Source organism: Clarias gariepinus, chromosome 19 (genome assembly GCF_024256425.1).
Source record: "Clarias gariepinus isolate MV-2021 ecotype Netherlands chromosome 19, CGAR_prim_01v2, whole genome shotgun sequence".
Lineage (NCBI taxonomy): Eukaryota > Metazoa > Chordata > Actinopteri > Siluriformes > Clariidae > Clarias > Clarias gariepinus.
The window spans coordinates 22,046,422-22,066,689 of NC_071118.1; the positions used below are offsets into that span (position 1 = coordinate 22,046,422).

Sequence of the window (20,268 nt, forward strand, 5' to 3'; positions counted from 1 at the left end):
CAACTCGCAGCACACAAATGACAATATGCTGAAGTAGGTTTTACGATATTAAACCTATCACTGCTGGGTTGAGAATAGCCCATTAAATTATTCGGACATCACAGTCAGTCTACAGAAATATTCCTAAATGATACCTTTAGTTGACACTTCATGTGTCCCTCAAGTGTACATCTTTAATTATTATTATTTTTTTTTTTTCACCAGTGTGTAACTAGGTTTTACAGTGAAGTACACCACATGCAGGTATAAGGTACAAAAGATCTGGGTGATATTAAGGTACCACCACAAAGAAAGAGGAAGTCTACATATACCGTGGTACCCTTTTCCCCCAGAGTATAAACAGTGCCAAATTGTGCATGGATGGAGTGATAAGCTGTAGTGTCTAAATGTACACTAGTGTGACGTGCACTAACATGATGTGTGTGTGTGTGTGGTCAATGCATGTGCACAGTGTTTAAACCTGGCACCGATGCTGCATCAGTGTGTGTGTATGTGTGTGAGTGAGAGAGAGAGCACACGCACGCTGTTAGTGAGCTTCGTGAGCTTACCATGCACTGAAACACCTGACATTGTTAATCTTAGTTAAGGCATGCAAATAGTTTTACGGAAACTGCTTTTAAAAATCTATAGTAATAGTTAAACGTGGATAGTTGTAGTCTTTGTGTCCTCTGACACACTCATTAGTGTGACTTCATGCTATGCAGGACAGAGCCTCGAACCTTGGAGGATGTGCTGGATGAAGCGCGTGCCGCGTTTGCGGCAATGAAACGCGCGTCTTTTTTCCCCCGACTGAGCGCGCGCTCCGTCCCACTGCGCGTGACTACAGGCGAACAAAGCGCGTGTTTTACGTTTATGGACGTTGTACTAATGCACGGGCAAAGAAATACTGTCTTTTAGGTAGATTCACATAAGAAACATGCGCACGAGAGAGAAACGAGTCGATAACAAAGTTAGAAATAACCTTCCAACACGCACGAACATTTATTTAATTTCTTTACAATTACCAATAAACATATATTTTATACACTATCACAGCGCGTAAACATGTCAGATCAATATTAATTATGAGTTAGATGTATTTCTTTAACCTGTTCAAGGAGAACTGACATTCGATTCAATCGCTCTCGTGAGTCGATTCTTCTTCTTTGATTCACTCGAAAGAGTCGTTCAAAACGAATGAATCGCCGCCGAATCGCCCATCAGTAGAGAAGGGAGTCAGGAACTGGAACTGTGCCCAAGGTTAAGGCAAGATATGAGTTATGAGACTGGACTATTCACAGCAAATGAGACACCACAGAAATGTGTTGTAAAACTTCCCACTACAGCAGACGATAACCTGCGGTTTCTTGCTCTTATGCAGCTCGTTCCCGGAGACTACGCGGCGGTTTTTTTTTTTTTTTTTTTTGAAGCAAATGTAGGTTTTTATTGAGACGCCGTTGTCGGACAGCGATTTGAGCTAGCACGTTGCTAGCTTAGCAAGTTGACTTGAGTGACAGGCTAGTGACGGGGGAGAAAAGTGCTCCGCTTCGGTGTGAAGGCAACGCGAATTGACGGCAAACACTCCGGAAAACGTCGGCATTTCCTTATTTTATTATTTTTTTTGTGTGTGTACTTGGATGAACATTTCTCCAGAAGGTAATTTGTTTGGCTGGGAAAATATTTTATGTCATGTTTGTTTTGCGTGTTAAGTGTTCTTGTTTTTGCGTCCTGACTGACCGCATCCTCTGACACACACACACACACACACACACACGCTTTAAACGTCTGAATTTGATTCACATATGAAGTTCATCCAAACACAGAACAGCTGTGCTTTATTTCGGACACACAGTAATTGTATTTTATACACCTGACTGTGGTTAAAAGTTATAAAACACTGTTTGTAGCCAACTGGAAATCGATATAGTAAACTTACAAATGGAGAAATTGAGCATTTACGGTTAATATACCGTTAGAGCAACCGTTATCATTTCAAATTTCAAATTTCAAACGTGCAATTCAGACGCGCGCGCTATGTTGCGTACAATTAGAAAAGCGACCTGATGCGGTTAAACACCTTGAGACATCAACTTTTGACAGAACACCTTTCAGTGTGTGTGTGTGTGTGTGTGTGTTTCTGTCTGTCTCTGTGCGAGCGTGCGCGCGCTGTTCTTTCGGCTTCAAACAGGACGCTTCGGCTTGCATTTCTTTGCAAAATACACGCACTTAGGATGTTTTTTCCCTACACGTCCAACATTTCATTCGAGTGTTAAACGGGTGTCCGGACACCGCAGTTCGCATCGTGATCCTGTAACAGTAATGCACCCCAGTAGGAAATGTCTTCATATTTTACATTAAGCAATGTGCTTTCACCCTTGTTTTCATGTTGTCTCTCTTTCTCTACCTAAAGCTGATCTGTTGCATTAAGTATTAACAGATGAAATAGATTTGCTCGAGTATGGTTTCTCATTTCAGCCGGGCTAATGAGGAATTATTCATGCAGAGGGGAAAAAATGAAAGAAGTCAAATAAAGGAATCCCTTCAGTCTTATTCTTTAAAAAACTAAACTAATTCATGTATTTAGATTACCATGACCTGCCATGCATGCTTTATTATTATTATTATTATTATTATTATTATTATTGTTATTTTTATTGCAAACTCTTCTCATAGAGAACAATTTTGCCCGGTATTTTTATTTTTTTTCAATGATCTTGCTGTTCATGCTGTTCATTTATGTACTTCCTTGGAATTTTGAAGCTGGTGCGAGACATCACACCGCATTGTCATCTTATTATTTAAAGAGAAATGTGAGTTTATTTATTTATTTTTTTTTAGAGAAGATCCGAATCAGCTCCTGTTCGTGCCTCCTTATCGTTAATCTGATATGTGTGTGTGTGTCTGTGTGTGTATGTGTGTTCCCATGTTTTTTAGGTTTGTGTGATTTTGCCAAAATGCAACATCATCAGCAGAGGATGGCAGCTTTAGGGACAGACAAAGAGCTCAGCGACTTGCTGGACTTCAGCGCGGTAAGAAATTTGGATTTGAACCTACATTTTCAAGCAAAAAGTAATGTATTCTGTTTTATTTATTTTATTTAGATTTTTTCTTTTGGTTGTGCACGTACCTGAGTATTTCATGGTGAACATGCTGAATTAAGGGATTTTGTAAATATTCACTGTATGCAAAGAGTGTTAAAATTTGGAGAAAGTATCAGCATTTGTCATTTTGATCATGAAGTGTTTTTTGTGTAGAGCGATGTGATATTTCATTTAGGCATTTTGGTGTCTTATAGATGCGAAACAGCGATTTGAAAACGTTCCCAACATCAATGGTAGTGCATCCCACTTTTACACATTTTCTCATGCTTTATTCTTTCATTGATTTGTACAATGTTGTATTTTAGGTTTGTTACGTTTTCGTGGATATAGTCATGACTTAGCATTGATAGGTTTCTTGTTTCTCTGCAAAATCCTTTGCATTGTCCTTTTGCATATTGTAGTGTCAGATTAGGCAAATCAGACCTTTTCTCTAGGACACATAAAAACCTCAGTGTTGTATTAACACCTACTGTGACGATTTAACTTGTAACTCAGTAAATTAAAATTAGTAATTTTTTGTCTTTAACTGGATTTATATAAACAATCTACTTCTTTAATTTAACAGTAAATGTAAACATAAGCACGCTGATTATTTATTCAGCTATTATTTCAGAATTAAGATTTTAGGGGCATTTTGTATTTAGGATTGCCAACATGAATACATATGTATTAATAGTTTGCATCCTCTTAGCTTGGTCATGCATGTTTCTGACCTGAATCCAGTCAGTTGTCTAACTTTATAAACATTTGAAAAATAGTCATCTGAAACATACTGCATGATGAAAAAGTGATGAGTAGAGAAGACAGAATGCTTTAGAGGAAATAAATCGAATTAAACTATATAAAACATAATTGGTATTGGTAAGCATTATTCCCACTAACTGTGCTGCATTTTCATAAACCATGCTGCACACTGCCATGATGGAACAATCGAATTTACTTGTGGAGATTAGTTAGTTTTATATTAAATTGAGGCTGAAAAATCATTTAAATAGTAAATATAGCAGATATTGTATATTAATTTTTGTTTGTTAGTAGTTATTTATATATGTAGACATTTTAAAAATGTGATGATGGATTAAAAGTAGCTGTTTACAGATTATTTGTTTTCACTCACTCATTTGTAACATGTTATCATAATTGTTTTTTTTTTTTTTTAGATGTTTTCTCCTCCGGTTAGCAGTGGGAAAAATGGACCGACCTCATTGGGAAGTGGGCACTTCTCCGGCTCAAGTATGTTGTTGTAATCTCATTTATGTCCATGTTTCACACCACCAGGGCGTGTGTGTGTGGGGGTTTTGTGGGTTTGACATGTCCATTAGTGTCGCTCTTTTGAAGTACGTGTGCACTTTAGTAGGAGACTGATATCATATCAGACTTTTATTATTATAATTATTTCTCTGTGTGTTGCTGCCATAAGAAGATGGTTGCCGTTGAGGTTTATACTGAACAGATAAGAAGGTTGTGTGCAAACCGTCTGAATACATGAGAATGATTGGGCCTGGTGCCATTTTGGAACTTCAGGTGACTGTGGATGTGTGTGTGTGTGTGTGTGTGTGTGCGCATGCTGATTGCAGCAGGTGTAACATGTCTGTGTCAGTCTGTGAAAATAATATGTCAGCATTGTGAAATTATTCTATGGCAAATATAGTTTAAAAATATTTCTGTAACTACTCTATTTAAGCAATGTTGTGTTTAATACTTTCATAGAATTTTTTATTTTATTTTATTTTTTACAAAATGTTGATGGCTTGCCAAAAAAAGCAAAGAAGAAGGACATGACCTTGACCCTGGACTAATTTCCCCTCCGACCCAGGAAACAAAACACAACGTGATGTTTTGAATAAGCTAAAACAGTATTCCGTTTCCAGACAGCCGTCGCTAAATTAGTCATTTTAGGTCACGCTGACTCTGGTCCGGAGTTTGTCGTCTCGGAGGGGATCTAAGCGAATGTGTTGTGTCTACATTGAACGGTCAGCATTGTTTTTTGTGTGTGTGTGAGTGTGTGTATGTGTATTTTTTACCCCCTTTCTCTTTTTCCCAGACTGGTATGTTATTTAGGGTTTTGGTAATTTGCATTTTCCCCCTCCACCTCCCTCTGTGCCCCTGTGTTTTTCCCCATGAATTGTGTCGCGGTGTGTGTCTGCATGTGAGTGTGTTATGGGGAAGGGGGTGGTGTTGGCTTTGGACTCCCACTACCCCTGTTGCCATGCAACTTGCAGTTGGCACGAAAATACGTGGAAATGTTTTATAAAAGTGCAAGTCTGCCCCACTAGAAAATAGTAAATATACCACAAAAAGTAAATAAATACTGGTAATATTATAACTTTATTAATAATGCTGAAAGAGGATGTCAGAAGGGTTCTAATTTGTGAAACCTTTTGCTAGTGGGTGATTATTTGTATCAAGGATGGCAAAGTGGAGAAAGAGAGTGAGTGGGGGGAAGAGAGCGAGAGAGAGAGCTAGAATGATAGAAAGAGAGAGAGAGAGAAAGAATGAGATCAACTCGATGCCAACCTTTCTCATTTCTCCAAGTGTTTGAGCACAGGCAGCTTAAGGCCCTTTATGGCACGCTCAGTTTTGTCCTAGTTCTCGGGTGATGAAGGCCTGGTTTGGCTTTTAATAACGACTTGCACTGTGTTTGATGTTCGATAGATGAATATAAAATGATAAACATTAATGCACAATCCATAAAAACTACATGGAATTTTTGGGTATAGAGTGGGAAGGAACCAGGCACTTAATACTTCATATCTCTTCTCCTCCCACTATCCTGTGCCTCACAACCTCTCTTTGTTTTCCTCTTGGGAAGCTGAATGACGACAAAAAAGGAAGGGAGAAAGGGAGAGCGATCCATGCTGTAATTGTGCATAGGATTAGGGAATTAATAGGCATGTTAACCTGTAATAGTGGTAGTATTAGCATTATTTACGATCTAATGCTAATAATTACCAGAGTAATAATTGCTATCATTTCAAGGTTTTTGTTTGGTAATATCCTCATTATTTCTCGTCAGGCTTCTTTGGTTATTGAGAGTAAAAATATCTTGGCAAGGAGATGCTCCACATGTAAAAAATGGACATGTAGAGCAGCCAAGAGCCATGATAGAATTGTTCTTCAGTGCCAGTCACTGTGATTTGGAACAGCCTCTACAAGCCAGCTTTAAATGTAAACAAGATTTTTTTAAATATATTTGCTAAAATGTAAAAAAGCAAAACAGGAAAGTACACAGTTTAGATGCTTAACCAATTATTATTATTATTATTATTATTAATAATAATAATAATAATAATAATAATACAGTTTAAATGTGATCTTTTAGACTATATTTTTAAATGCACATCTAAGGATTTTGATGTCTGAAGTTTCTTTTTGCTCAATCATTATCCTGATGTTTTTCTTGAATCAGTTTTATGGTATCATACTAAAAAGATTTTTAATAAGAGCCTACAGCTACATACTGTATTGTGTTAAAAACTTTTTCACTTCGATTTAAGGACAGCATTAATTGTGCATTCAAACATAAAACAGAGTGCCACTAATTGCTGTGACCAATAACCATCACCTTGGTACCACGTGACCTCACACACAAGAAGAACACAAATTCTCAGTGAGTCTGCAGACATCGAAGGAACAAAAAAATACATTGCATATGAAATAGCTGAATCTTGCTAATTGCAGTCACTTAATAGTTTAGGACTGAAATTCCCTTAAACAGTTTCTTCCCTCTAGTTTCCAATAACAAAAGTGGACTTAATATTAACTTAAACAGCTGTCCTTCATATTGAACTTTCAACCTTACAGTATAGTACGCAGATATACCAGGGACTGATATGGTCATACTATCTGATATCATCCAAATGAGCATTTGTTCCCTGTTGAGTCTGGTTCCTCTGAAGTTTTCTTCCTATTGTCATCTCAGGTTTTTTTTTCCACTGCCAGCATCACCCTTGGCTTTTTCATCAGTGACAGACTGATAGTTATACTCTGTATTTTTTCTGTACATGTTCTAATTTATTTCAATCAATTTTAAATTCTGTAAAGCGGCGCTGTGATGGTGCCCTTTTTGACTGTGCCCTTTTTGTTAAAAGTGCTATACAAATAAGTTTAATCGAATTAAGTTGTATATAGTTGTATGTACATTATAGTATGTATATAGTTGGGAGAAAAACCTATCCTAAACAAATGCTGACTAAATGTATGAAAGTAATGTGCCTGTATGGAGTATGCATATAGCACATTTGTGAAAAATGACATGTGGCTTATGAGTTGCAAAAGAAAGATCAGAAACATTACCGTGACCATTTTAATCAGCCATTACTATTGCTGATTTCCTCTTGAGTTTGAAAAGGCCAAGCTCTTTTCACTCTAATATGTTTAATGTTTCATAATAAATATCAGGTTTTAGTTGGCTAATATTTTGCCTAATGTCTTTTTTATGGAAGTGCAAATGGATCATAATTTTAAATGCGGACATGCCAATAATCTACAACCTTGTTCCAGTTGAAATATGTCCTCAGTGCTACAACATTTAATGCAAAAATTGGTCAAAAGGATCCTCATTTCAATTATAAACATAAATAAATTGTTATTCATATTTCATTGAAAATTATGCAGCAGTATATAAACAATATGCTCTTAGTACTGAATCTGTGTGATTGTTGTGGTGTTTGTATAAAATGTCATAAGAGATCTCTGCTAACATGAACAAATGTTTTAAAAACAATCTGACGTAAGACTAATTTTTATTAATTCTCCTTCACTAATGAAGGCTATTTTACTCGATCATTGCTTAGTCAACTTAAGTAAAACAGTAGAAAGTAGAAAACTGGCCTCAACTCAGCATACCTAAACCCATGGTCCAAGTTTACTTCAGCTCTGGCTGATTATGATTGAACTGATTAACCATAATTAAAATATGTAAGCAATGTCAGTATGTTTGTAGTGCAGGTAATTAACATTAAGTATGTATTACTGATTGTTGTACAGGTTAATATGCAAAAGCCCATGAACAGCCTTGTGATCATCCTAAATCACAGTCTCTGTTGTTCAAAAAAAAAAATTCCACCTTCGATGTGTAAAGCAAGTATAATGTGTTCAGTCCCCTTGAGTTGAAAGTCATAAGTATAAAAATTTAGGTAATTAAAAGCAAATGCTCTGAATAAAAAAGCTTTAACCTAAGTCTGGCACAGTATATATATATAAAAAATAATACATTTAGCATTGTGCATTGGCGCTTACATATAAAAGAAAGAAAGAAAGGCAAATTACAAAAATATTTCACAATTTCAGAAATATTTATGTTGTGACTCTGTACATCATTAATAGAGCAGGTGGGTAAAAGCTGTCTTGAATATTTCAGTATCTATGTTGTAAAAATAACCGAGAAGCAGCAATGCTCTGAAGAAGACAGATTTTGTATTGCCTGCTGTGGTTGAGTAAGTGTAACTGTTGTATAACAGACTGTATGGTGGTTGTAGTGGTTTATACAGTGAAAAGCCACAAATAGACTGTGCCACAAACCTTGAAAAGCTTACAGTACATTGTAATGTTCAGTTTGCACTTGAAAAAGAATTAACGAAAATAACAACAATTTTGTATGCAAATTAGGTAATTTTTTTTCATAGTTGATTATACTTAGCAAAATAAAATTGACCCCAAAATGTAAAGAATAAATAGTTAAAAATAAGGCCTGTCTGTTTTGTTTTGAATGTGTTTCTATTGGAAAAAAAAATGTACACAGTTGAGCTTTCTGCCCCTCTCTCAAGGTTACATCACTTCCTTGTGTGTGCTGTGATTCTGTGTCTGTTGACATTGTTGTGGCCCGCAGCCTTTTTTCCTGTGTGTGTGTTAATCTCTGTTAAGATTTGATAAGGCTACCTTAGACTGTTAACATGACCTAAAATCAGACTATAAAAAGTGTTTGCATATGAGGTGATCCAGAGGATTAAAGACAAAACATGACTTCATTACTAGTGTTTGGCTTTTGTGATGGGGTTTGAGCCTGATGTGTCATGCTAAAACTTTACATTAATGACAATTGCTGAATTGTTTCCTAAGAAACTTGTATAAGAAATATGATCTATCTGCAAATTTACCTAGACACATTGTAAAGGTTATGCAGTTCTTTGGGGACAGTTGCAGCATTATGAGTGCACAATTTAACTGTATGTAGAAAAGTATGTGCTAATCTGCTTCTATATAAGTTGATTTTTTGGGAAATCTTAAAATGGAATTGCGAAAAAAAAAAAAATATAAATTAGTAATGGTTATATACTTTGGTCATTTTTACAGATATGGATTGATCTAACAGCCTGTCACAAAGCAGATGTAAACTGTTGATGTTTTTGGTTTGCACATCAAAGTACATGCCCATTTTTTTTACCTTAGATCATTGTTTTGCTGCAGGTGAAATAAATGCGATGGTTGTCACAAAAGGGACAGAGAAAGTCAGCATGCACTATCCTCCAAAGCTAAGGAAATTGTGGAGAGAAAACACAACACAACATTAGTTATATAGTTATTATTTGTGGTTTGGAGATCTGGAGGCACAGATTAAGAGTATGTACACAAATATATCCTTGGTAGCTGCCAAACAAGACAGGAATTACTATAGATCACATAAAAGGTGCCATCCCAGCAACTATACAGAGTATGAAAATGGCCCATGTTAGACTCTCCACAAGTTTTAGCTGTGATACGTAGGTTGTGGCTCGTAGCGTTGTGATAAGTTGTGGCTCGTAGCTCGTAGTCAGAGGGTGAATGTCTTAGCCATAGATACCTAGATCTTGTAACTGAATAAGAAAAGAATTGTCTTTATTGCTGTTTGCACCGCACCTAGACTGTTAGCTAGCCTCAGGTGGGCGTGTGCCTGGTTTTATTATCGTTATTTAACTAATGTTACATCATCTAAAAATTCTATCTTTTTGGAAGTAAAAAAAAAAGTTAAATAAATAAATAAAGTTATCTAGTAACACAGACATATTTTTTGTGCTGCTGAGAGTCTGCTGGCAGCTTTTAAGATGCAGTAATTTCCTGCATCTTACTCAGTGCATGAGTTGATGTGACTCAACCACCACAACCTAAATTTGAATACGAGAATTTAGACCTTTCCATTTGCTTGGCTCTTTTGCATGACATACACTTTACTGATGATTTGTTGTTCAAGTGCTCACAAAAATGTTTATGAATTTTATCCAGATAATGCGATGTTCTTTGTATATTAAAGAAATAAAGTCCAATAGAAAATATCAGTGGTAAAAGTGAAGGCTATAACATGTGCTTCCTCTGATACATATGACAGGAGGATTCAAAAGTCACATCTGCAAAAGCAGCGTAAGGGGATGTGAATACAGCGCAGACACTGGCTATTGCCGCTATAAGTGATGTACAAGCGCACCACTTCCTCCTGAGAACACAGCCAATCTGCTCCCTAGACTAATGCATCAACCAAGAATCAAACTTGCGATCTCCAGAGATGACAGTGTGAACTCCTTTCTTTTGTGCCACTCGGTAGCTGGTGCATTTCTACCATGGAATTGGGTATGTCTGAGGCTGATCTGCTAATTACCATTCAAGGCTAAAGATAAATATCAATATTTATCAATATGTAAAAAAAGAGAACAAAAAAATAGATAGATAAATAGAAGTAGAACAGAAAAAAATCAACAGCAATTAACTTAAAGCGTAAAAAAATATTGTTTTGCTGTCAAAGGCAACACGTAAATAGTACAGAGTAGAACGTGTTGTAATTATTACTTTATCAAAGGACTTCATTTAAATTTTTGGCAACTTTTTAATTTTAAATCTCTCATATCGCTGTTTTAAAATATTTTCTGCAAAAAAAAAAAAAAAAAACTGACAAAGAAGTTCTGGCCTAGCTGAAAAACGCTATATCATCTGTTGAGAGTTTCATTAAGGGCTGAAGTGGCCATGAAAATATAGATTTTTTTAAATAATGCACAATTTAATGTTTCCACATCATAAGATGTGCATGTGTAATGTTTGATGTCATGTTTGTTTCTGTAAAACTGCTTTGCGACAATGACCACTGTTAAAAGCGCCCTACAAATAAAATCTAATTCAATTGAATTGGAATTTGCAGAATTGTTAATGCAACCACACAATGCAATCACTGACATTGAAGCACTGTTTTATTTTATGGTCTTACATGTAGTGTCTGATTATTATTATGAAATTTGTTTTATCTGTATATATTGTGATAATTACAAAATATACAGTACCATGATACCCATTTTTTTCATACCAAACTGCGCACTACTACTTATTATTACTGGTACAATTTGTGGTGAAATTAACATCAGCTGCAAAGGAACAGTTTTTTTTTTTCACTTTTGAGATTTCTTTTATCTTATTATGAACAGTTTAAAGAAGAACAGCATTTTGTACCTTACCATTAGTGTACCAGTTAAAAAAAGGCTCTCTCTCTTATTCTTCCTTTTCTAATTTTTTTATTAAGACAAGCCAATGTGTGTTGTGTTTGTATGATGAAATCTAATGAAGTAAGGCCTTGGGCTTTCAGCACATTTTTGAATGGGCTTTAGGACAGGTGAATAAAATGACATTGTCAGATGTGTCTTTAAAAGTGAATGACTTTTGGGACGAGATGGCAGGAACGTTAGTAAGAAAGACTCGAGATATAATTTCGCTTAAGCACCTGTGGAAGATTTTAAACTGAAATGTCAGACAGCACTCTACACAACCCATATCTAAACAACAATACATATAATTTGGAATAATGGTGCTTAATTTGTCCAGTACAGTAGACTTTTGGGATCTGCACTAATGTTTGATGATGTTTTAGCAGTTTTTGCTCTTATGGTATTTATTTAACACATTTTTTTCTTACAACCTACTACCACAGGTGGCGGAAGTACACAAACTCAATTAAAAGTACAAAAACACTGTCCTCCACTACAAGTAGAAGCACAACTATTAAGTTTGTGCTCTAAAATGTCCTTTATGTACAAAAGTTCAAATTCACTTTTTTTTGTATATCGATCTGAGTTACAGATAAACTGTATTTTAAAGTATTTACACACAATTACAGTTCATGCTGTTGATAATGTGAATGTGCAAACTTTAGTAGAGATTGATAGCGACAAGATATAACATGAACTAAATAAATAGCATGGTGAGCGACTTCAGTTGTCGTTTTTTTGGTTATTGAAATTGGAATTATTGGTTAACCTGGAATATATAGGTTATTTATTCACTCTAATGTTGGTTATGGATATTGAATATGAATATTTAATATTGTCTTAAATTTTAACCTCTTAAGGCCCTATGGTTCTTAAAATATACTCTAATTTAGATAAAATTGTCTAGATATTCTTGTGTGTTCCTAATATGAGGACTGTTGACCATGGTGCATTCCTCATGGTATAGGGGAGGGGTTGCCCCGTGGTTAAGGTGTTGGACTGCTGATCAGGAGGTCTCCGATTAGTGCCCCATCACGACTGGGCTGCCATTGCCACTCACCCCTCCCCATGAGTAACTTCCACAAAAATTATGCTATATCTCCAGGGTGGGGTGTATTCGTCACCCGATGTGCTGGATGGCATGTAGACGGACCCTTTCACCCCTTTCCTTCATATAGTATTATGTTTATAGTTATGAGGTGCTCATAAAGAGAAATAGTGAGGACAAAATGCAATATCCACAACAGTAGAGCTGTTTAAAGAAAAATTTAGGTTTTTAAACTTTTTGGTTTAATGTGATGGAAGTAGAGGAAACATAACAGCCACAGCAAGTTTCCCCAAATAAGAGATTACATTAACTAACAGAATATTAAAAAATGTTGATGTATGTGTCAGTGGGAATCACCAGGGAACACACAATAGATATAATCACCATAACTGGGTGCTGATTCAAACTGTATTGCAATTCTCTACGTATCATATTTTATAAATATACAGATTCAATATACATTTTCTTAGATCTTTCTTAACAAGGAGCAAATAACGCACAGGATGTGTGTGAATAGTTTAGAGTACACCACCTATAGGATTTTAGAAGAACTGCAATACTTTACCACCTCAAATGCAATGTATATATATATACCACCAGTTGTGCAAATTCTCCCACTTAAAAAGATGAGAGAGGCCTGTAATTTTCATCATGGGTATACCTCAACTATAATTGACAAAAAAAAAAAAAATATATCATATAGTAGGATTAAAAAATTTTTTTTCGCGAATTATGTTGGAAAATAAGTATTTGGTCAATAAGAAAAATTTCATCTCAATACTTTGTTATATACCCTTTGTTGGCAATGACAGAGGTCAAATGTTTTCTGTAAGTCTTCACAAGGTTCTCACATACTGTTGCCTGCAGATCTCCTCTAGAGCAGTGGTGTTTTGGGGATGTTGCTGGGCAACTTTCAACTCCCTTCAAAGATTTTCTATGGGTTTGAGATATGGAGACTGGCTAGGCCACTCCAGGACCTTGAAATACTTTTTACGAAGCCCTTGCTGATGAAAGGAGGTTTTCACTCAACAACTCATGATACATGGCCCCATTCATTCTTTTCTTTACATGGATCAGTCGTCCTGGTCCCTTTGCAGAAAAACAGCCCCAAAGCATGATGTTTCCACCTCCATGCTTCACAGTAGGTATTTTGGATGCAACTCAGCATTCTTTCTCCCACAAACAAGTTGAGTTTTTACCAAAAAGTTTTATCTTGGTTTCATCTGACCATACGGCATTCTCCCAGTCCTTTTCTGGATCATCCAAATGCTCTCTAGCAAAATTCAGACGGGCCTGGACATGTACTGGCCTAAGCAGGGGGACACGTCGGGCACTGCAGGATTTGAGTTCCTGGCGGCGCAGTGTGTTACTAATGGTAGCCTTTGTTACCTTGGTCCCAGCTCTCTGCAGCTCATTCACTAGGTCCCCCCGTGTGGTTCTGGGATTTTTGCTCACATTTCTTATGATCATTTTGACCCTATGGTGTAAGATCTTGCGTGGAGCCCCAGATTAAGGGAGATTATCAGTGGTCTTGTATGTCTTCTATCATTTTCTAATACTTGCTCCCACAGTTGATTTCTTCACACCAAGCTGCTTATCTATTGCAAATTCAGTTTTCCCAGCCTGGTGGAGGTCTACAATTTTACTTCTGGTGTCCTTTGACAGCTCTTTGGTCTTGGCCATAGTGGAGTTTAAGTGTAACTGTTTGAGGTTATGAATAGGTGTCTTTTATACTGATAACAAGTTCAAAGAGATGCCATTAATACAGGTAACGAGTGGAGGACAGAGGAGCCTCTTAAAGAAGAAATTACAGGTCTGTGAGAGCCAGAAATCTTGCTTGTTTGTAGTTGAAAAAATACTTATTTTTCATCCATAATTTGCAAATAAACTCTTTAAAAATTCTACAATGTGATTTTCTGGATTTATTTTCTTATTTTTTGTCTCATGGTTGAGGTATGCCTATGATGAAAATTACAGGCCTTCTCTCATCAGTGGGAGAACTTGCACAATTGGTGGCTGGCTAAATACTTTTTTTGCCCCACTGTGTGTGTGTGTGTGTATATATATATATATATATATATATATATATATATATATATCTTTAAGAGAGGTATAATTTTAATATTATCATGAAATGAAATGAAATATCATTTCCACTAAGATGAAATACAATCATCTTAGTGAACTTCCATACCCAACACCACAGGGTGCATACTAATATATATATATATATATATATATATATATATATATATATATATATATAAAGATTGGAACATAGTGCTTTATGTAATGTAATGTGTTCATATAATGCGTTCATTGAAATAATCATATGGTATTTTCCAAAAAGCAGTATAACTAAAATATTTAATTTTTCACTTTCAGTATGATTCCATGCATATTCTTGGAGGACGGTCAGGTTTACAGGATCCTGGTCCACCATAGAGGGCACTATGTAATTATACACTATAGCACAAACCAGTATAGTACAGACACAAAACTGGCACTCCTTATGAAAATGAGCACAAAACATATGTAAAAAAAAAAACATTACACACCATGATGCACATTTTCCCATCCAAACCATAATAGAGACTTCTTATCCCTTTCACAAAAATCTGTATTTTCCTGAAGTATGTATATCCTCATGTGTATATCTTTTATTTGATATGAAAAAAATACTGTGGTTAAACAATATTTCAAATCTACAAACACAATGCATTGAGGACTCCAGTATCCAGTTTTCCTGTGTATATTGTTAATATAACCTGCTGAGGGAAGAATGATCTTCTCATGAGCTAGCTTTAAAATGTTTTTAGTCGTGAAGATCTAAATACTAGATCATGAAATCTTTCTGCACTGCTTATGGACTGTTATATGGCACTTATACACTGTAGATATCAAACATGTACATAATTGTACTTTTTCACATGTAGTCATTATTACAAACTGTCGTTCAGAAGAAAACATCGATAAGTTCTCATCCTTTCCAAGTTGACTTCTTTACGTGATGGATTGCTCAGTTCTCCCCGTCTCCCTCGTTTCTCACCAGCACCTGTAATGTGCTGTCATAGTAATAGTACATTTGGTGGCGTTGGGGACTTCTTCCCTCCATGAGCTGAAAAGAATGTGCCACTTTTTTTTTTTCTCTTTTCTTTTTTTCCCTCTCTCACACCTGCTCGCCTGCTCGAAGCTGCTCAGGAGGTGAAGGGTATCATAAAAAAAAAAGTATAATTAGTCGTCTGAAAATAAAGACGCGCGAGTGTCAGCCCGGCTGGTAATTAAGCTCCGTAGGTGAGCGGCACACTTCGGAAAAACAGGAACTTTTAATTAAAGTGGCTGACTTGTTTAGAGACCGTCAAGTGCAACGCAGCGATGACTGCCATAACTAAGCCATGACAGCAGCTAATGTTAGAGTTTGTGTGAGCGTTCATAGTACGTGCGTGTGTGTTGCTTTGTGATTGATTTGATTGCAGAGGCATTTTACACTCACTTTAGACACAAAGTTAAATGCCTCGTTATTTCTTTAACCTTCACCAAGATAGTGGGAGTGATTAGGTTTGGATTTAACAAAAAAAATAAATAAATAAAATTTATGTGAATAAATCAGTCACTCAGTAAACTTATTTGCCTATTTAGTCAGTTACTCAGTCCGCCAACATCTTTGTTAGGCAGAGTTAAGTCAGAGATGTAGCTGTTGCAATTGCAGTTTTTGATCTCTTGTTTTCAGTTCAACAAAAGACACCTTAAAGCTGTGCCTTACTTTACATTTAAATAAAGAAACTAGTATAAACAATAACATTTCAATAGTTTGTTGATTGGGAAAAGATGCATGATGTGAAAGTTGCTATCAGCAGGAAAATATTAAACTTATAAAGAAGTGACTTTATTGTCATCATATTGGGAGTCAGACAATACAGTATAACAAAATTTAGGTAAATCTCTCACCTCTGGAACTATAGAGTAAGTTAGCTGTTTAGCATGCTAGCATTGTTGTACCAATGTAGGTAAAAGCTGCTGAACATACTGTACCGCAAAGTTTTTTATCCTTTCAATCATAAAATGGACAAGTTTAAACATTTTAAACAGTTTGTGAAAAACCCCACCTTTTTACAGAGTAGTTATCACTATCTGTTATACATTCTGTCTATTACTCAAAATTATTAGCCTCAAGATTTATTTTACTTCGGCATGAAATAGCAGCCATTCTTAGCCCAATTACCTTAGCATTGTGGCTAAATTTAACGGGCTAACTTGCTAAATATGCATCTGCGTAGTTTTAAAAATAGCAACATTCATAGCCTCAAGATATGAATTTGAGTCATGGACATTCATAATCTGCTCCTGAGCTTCAGTAATGACATGAATTTGACCTTGAACTTTCCTTGTTAAGAAAGCTAGAAGATGGTAAATAATTATTGCTCATGTACAGAAATATGATGATAGCTATCTGACCATCTTCACTGTAAATAAAATAAATTTACAATGTCTTTACTTGATCAGATGACAAGAGTAAGAAGTTGTCATAGACTTGTATGTTATTTTATAAAGCCAAAATCAAAGGATTTGATGTGACTTGCCTGTAGTGATATCACCCTGTTTACAGAGTTTGATTCATTCCTTCTTCCAGGTCACAATATCCGATTTTGTGGTTAAATCAGATTTGCATGTCACGACAGTTGACTTTTATAAGTAACTTTGTTCTGACGTTAATGTGGACACTTCTGTACTCTAAAACTGCAAGCATGCGCACATTAATACATCTTTGCTCACATCATCTGGGTAAAAACACATCATATTTGTGCAACCACTTACTCAAACAATGGATGATTTTTAAAGTTAAAATATTCTTGAGATTTTACCTTCAAAGACGGTAAGCAGTTGTATTTCTCCGGCATCGGCCGGCAGGTGTGAGTGCGCTATACATGCTCAGAGGCGAAAAGTTGCACGACTGCATATTGAATATGTATCTGATATAGGACTACATATAAAAGTTACTCAGATCTGATCTGAAAAACATTAGGTTTGTGCATTCGGACAGCAATTAGATCTGTTTTACTTTGAGGAATTGGGACACTTCAGGCTTCAGGATTGTAGCCCTGCTTACTTGAATGCAATGCGCTTAATGCGAAGGTGTTTGATATTTTTCTGTTAGTAATGAACATAATTTAAGGATGCTGATAGTTAGGGCTACAGTCAGTTGATCATCAAATATCTTTGGCTATACATGTGCTCAGTTTATTGTTTGAATGTGGCCTGCACTTGTGTAAAGTTTGTATAATGTTGTATGAAGTAAGTTTGTGCGCTTTGCTTATGAATCTGGACAATATATCAGTTTAACTAATACAGTACGTTTATATCACATCTGCTGTTAGCACAGAGCCGTTTCTGTCCCCCAAGTTATGCCAGGATTTTGTGTTTTGCTCTGGCTTGTAGTATTTTCTTAATAGTAGTGCTGGCAAGTTTGCTGATATTTTCTAAAATTTTTATGAGATGAACAGATTTTAGTAAGCCTATTATTTCAATTGTTTATCCTGGAGTAGGTTTCAGTCACACTATCTTTCCACATGTGATTTATTCACCCACAGTATAATAGGTTGACTCATGTATGAACCAGAACATAACATAAGTTCACTGTCCATTCAGGCTTGTGTATATTCAGTTCAGTTTCAGCCTCACTTTAGGGATTAGAGTTATTTAGCTACAGTTTACAGGTTGCTTTTACAGTGTATTTATACATTTTGCTGTTCCTAAAGGATCAAGCCTTTGAAACAGATCTCTTACAGTGAGGATCATCCATGCCCTTGTTTTGCGGAAGCTGTTAAGTTTTTTTTTTGTATGTGTGTGGTTGGGGGGGGGGGGGGGTCCATGTCAATATCACAGTGTTTAAATGGCACAGGAGTGTTTTAAGGTTCTCACTTTCAACATATTATGTCTATTTTGCATGTTTACAGCTGATTTTCAAGGCCTGCTAGCATGGTGTAAAGCTGTGTGTGTTAATCATTAAAAATAAAAATTTTCAGAGGCATCCGATATTTATTTTGTGCTGACATTTGTGTTGAAAAAGAGTTTATTTATATATTTATTTTTTAATTAAACTTTTACCGGACAGTATGTTGGTCTATTTTCATTATTTTGTTTAACAGTTTCCTGCTGATTGTCATGCCAGTGGGATTTAGTTATACCTAAAAAGAGTGATGCAGCAGTCTATTCAGCTCCCTCACCTTCTCATCTGTACACTCTGCTCATGATTTTCATCTCATAGATCGCTAACAAGCTGAACTGGGTCTCTGCTATAACATAGGTCAAATCACTGGATTTCTCATTAATATAATGATGTCATTGCTGGAAAAAGGTGAGTGAGAAAAGATGGTCTTGTTGTTATCTTAAGAAGCATTGAAACCTGAGTGTTATTCTTTATGTTTGAAAACCAGCCAATTTCTTATAAGATTAATGAAAGTACAGCTTTGACTGAGGGCATGATGGATATTTCAAGCATCGGTTCAAACATGTTTCATGTGTCTGTACTGTATGTTCATACTTTCAATATCAGGTTGTCAAATATTAATTGTGTCCTTATGTTTTTTTTATATACTTATTATAATCAATATTTTTGAAATAAGTGTCACACTTTACACACATAGTTTCGGGACTCGAGACAAAATGCTGCATCATTACTGAAGCAAGACGGTATTGTTTCAGGCTTCCACTGTAGATTTCCTGACAGCTGGAGGTTTATAGGATTGCATGTGGATGCATGCGTTTAAGTGGGTAATAAGGCTACCCTCCGCTCTTTGAATGACGTAATTTCCAGTGGTGACATTGGGTTAAGGTATTCATTTGTCTTATCGATCGGCCAATCATAATTTATCTTATTTTCATGTGTGATTAGTGTTTTTCTCTTGGAGAAATGAAGGGAAGTGAAACATTTATAAATGTCCATCACTGTAACCGAATAAATATTTATGTCTTTAAAATACTGGCACTATTTTTGGGGATTAGCCGTGTTAAAAAGGAAAATTTAAGATTCACTGTTGAGCAGTTTGAGGTTTGCTCATGCCACAGTGAACAAAAAGGTTTAGATTAAGCCTTCAGTGTATGCTTCTGCAGGGTGAGTTTGTGATGTGTGTGTGAGTGAGTGAGTGACTATAAATTGAAAAGAGGTTTCTATTCTCTGCTTTCCTTATTGGCAGTTGAACATCTGGCAGTGTGTGTGTGTGTGTGTGTGTGTGTGTGTGTGTGTGTGTGTGTGTTTGATGCCACATGGATCTCCCCCATACATTCCATTCTGTCAAGGACCGCAGTATAGCCGCTGTGAATAAGTGTGTGTGCTTGTGCGCACATGTGAAAAGTCTGTGTGTGTGGAATGATTGGTATGGTTATAGTTTTGCCGAAAAAGCTGGATTTCAGCTATATATTGTGTGTGTGCTCTTTCTTTATGGTTATGGTTATATACAATGGAGAAGGTCATTTCTGTGTGTGTGTGTGTTTGTGTGACAGTACACCTTTTTCTCAAGTTAGAATTCTGACAAATCTAACTCGAGTACTGACATGAGTATGGGTATGTGGGGCTTTGAAGTACCTGCAGGTAGTTATAAAAGTAAGCTTTATGTTTTTTGAGGCTGTAAAGGCTACAGAGAGATGATGATAATAAGCTAGGAGCCTGGGCTGTGTGAGCTTGGCATGAGAAAACAGTTTG

General features: G+C 36.0%; 1 protein-coding gene across 7 annotated transcripts in view; it reads left to right on the forward strand.

Annotated features, from left to right (window-relative positions):
- Positions 1-1,228: 1,228 nt before the first annotated feature.
- LOC128507346 (transcription factor 4-like) overlaps positions 1,229-20,268 on the forward strand; it is a 160,306-nt gene continuing 141,266 nt past the window's right edge. For 6 of the 7 annotated variants that reach the window (XM_053478148.1, XM_053478144.1, XM_053478146.1 and 3 more), the window contains exons 1-4: positions 1,229-1,635; positions 2,914-3,008; positions 3,275-3,313; positions 4,241-4,313. In XM_053478148.1, the coding sequence (XP_053334123.1) occupies positions 1,617-1,635; positions 2,914-3,008; positions 3,275-3,313; positions 4,241-4,313 (226 nt within the window). In that variant the 5' untranslated portion in view covers positions 1,229-1,616. Of the gene's footprint in view, positions 1,636-2,763; positions 2,790-2,913; positions 3,009-3,274; positions 3,314-4,240; positions 4,314-20,268 lie in introns of those variants that run through there. The other variant, XM_053478147.1, reaches the window with a different exon arrangement.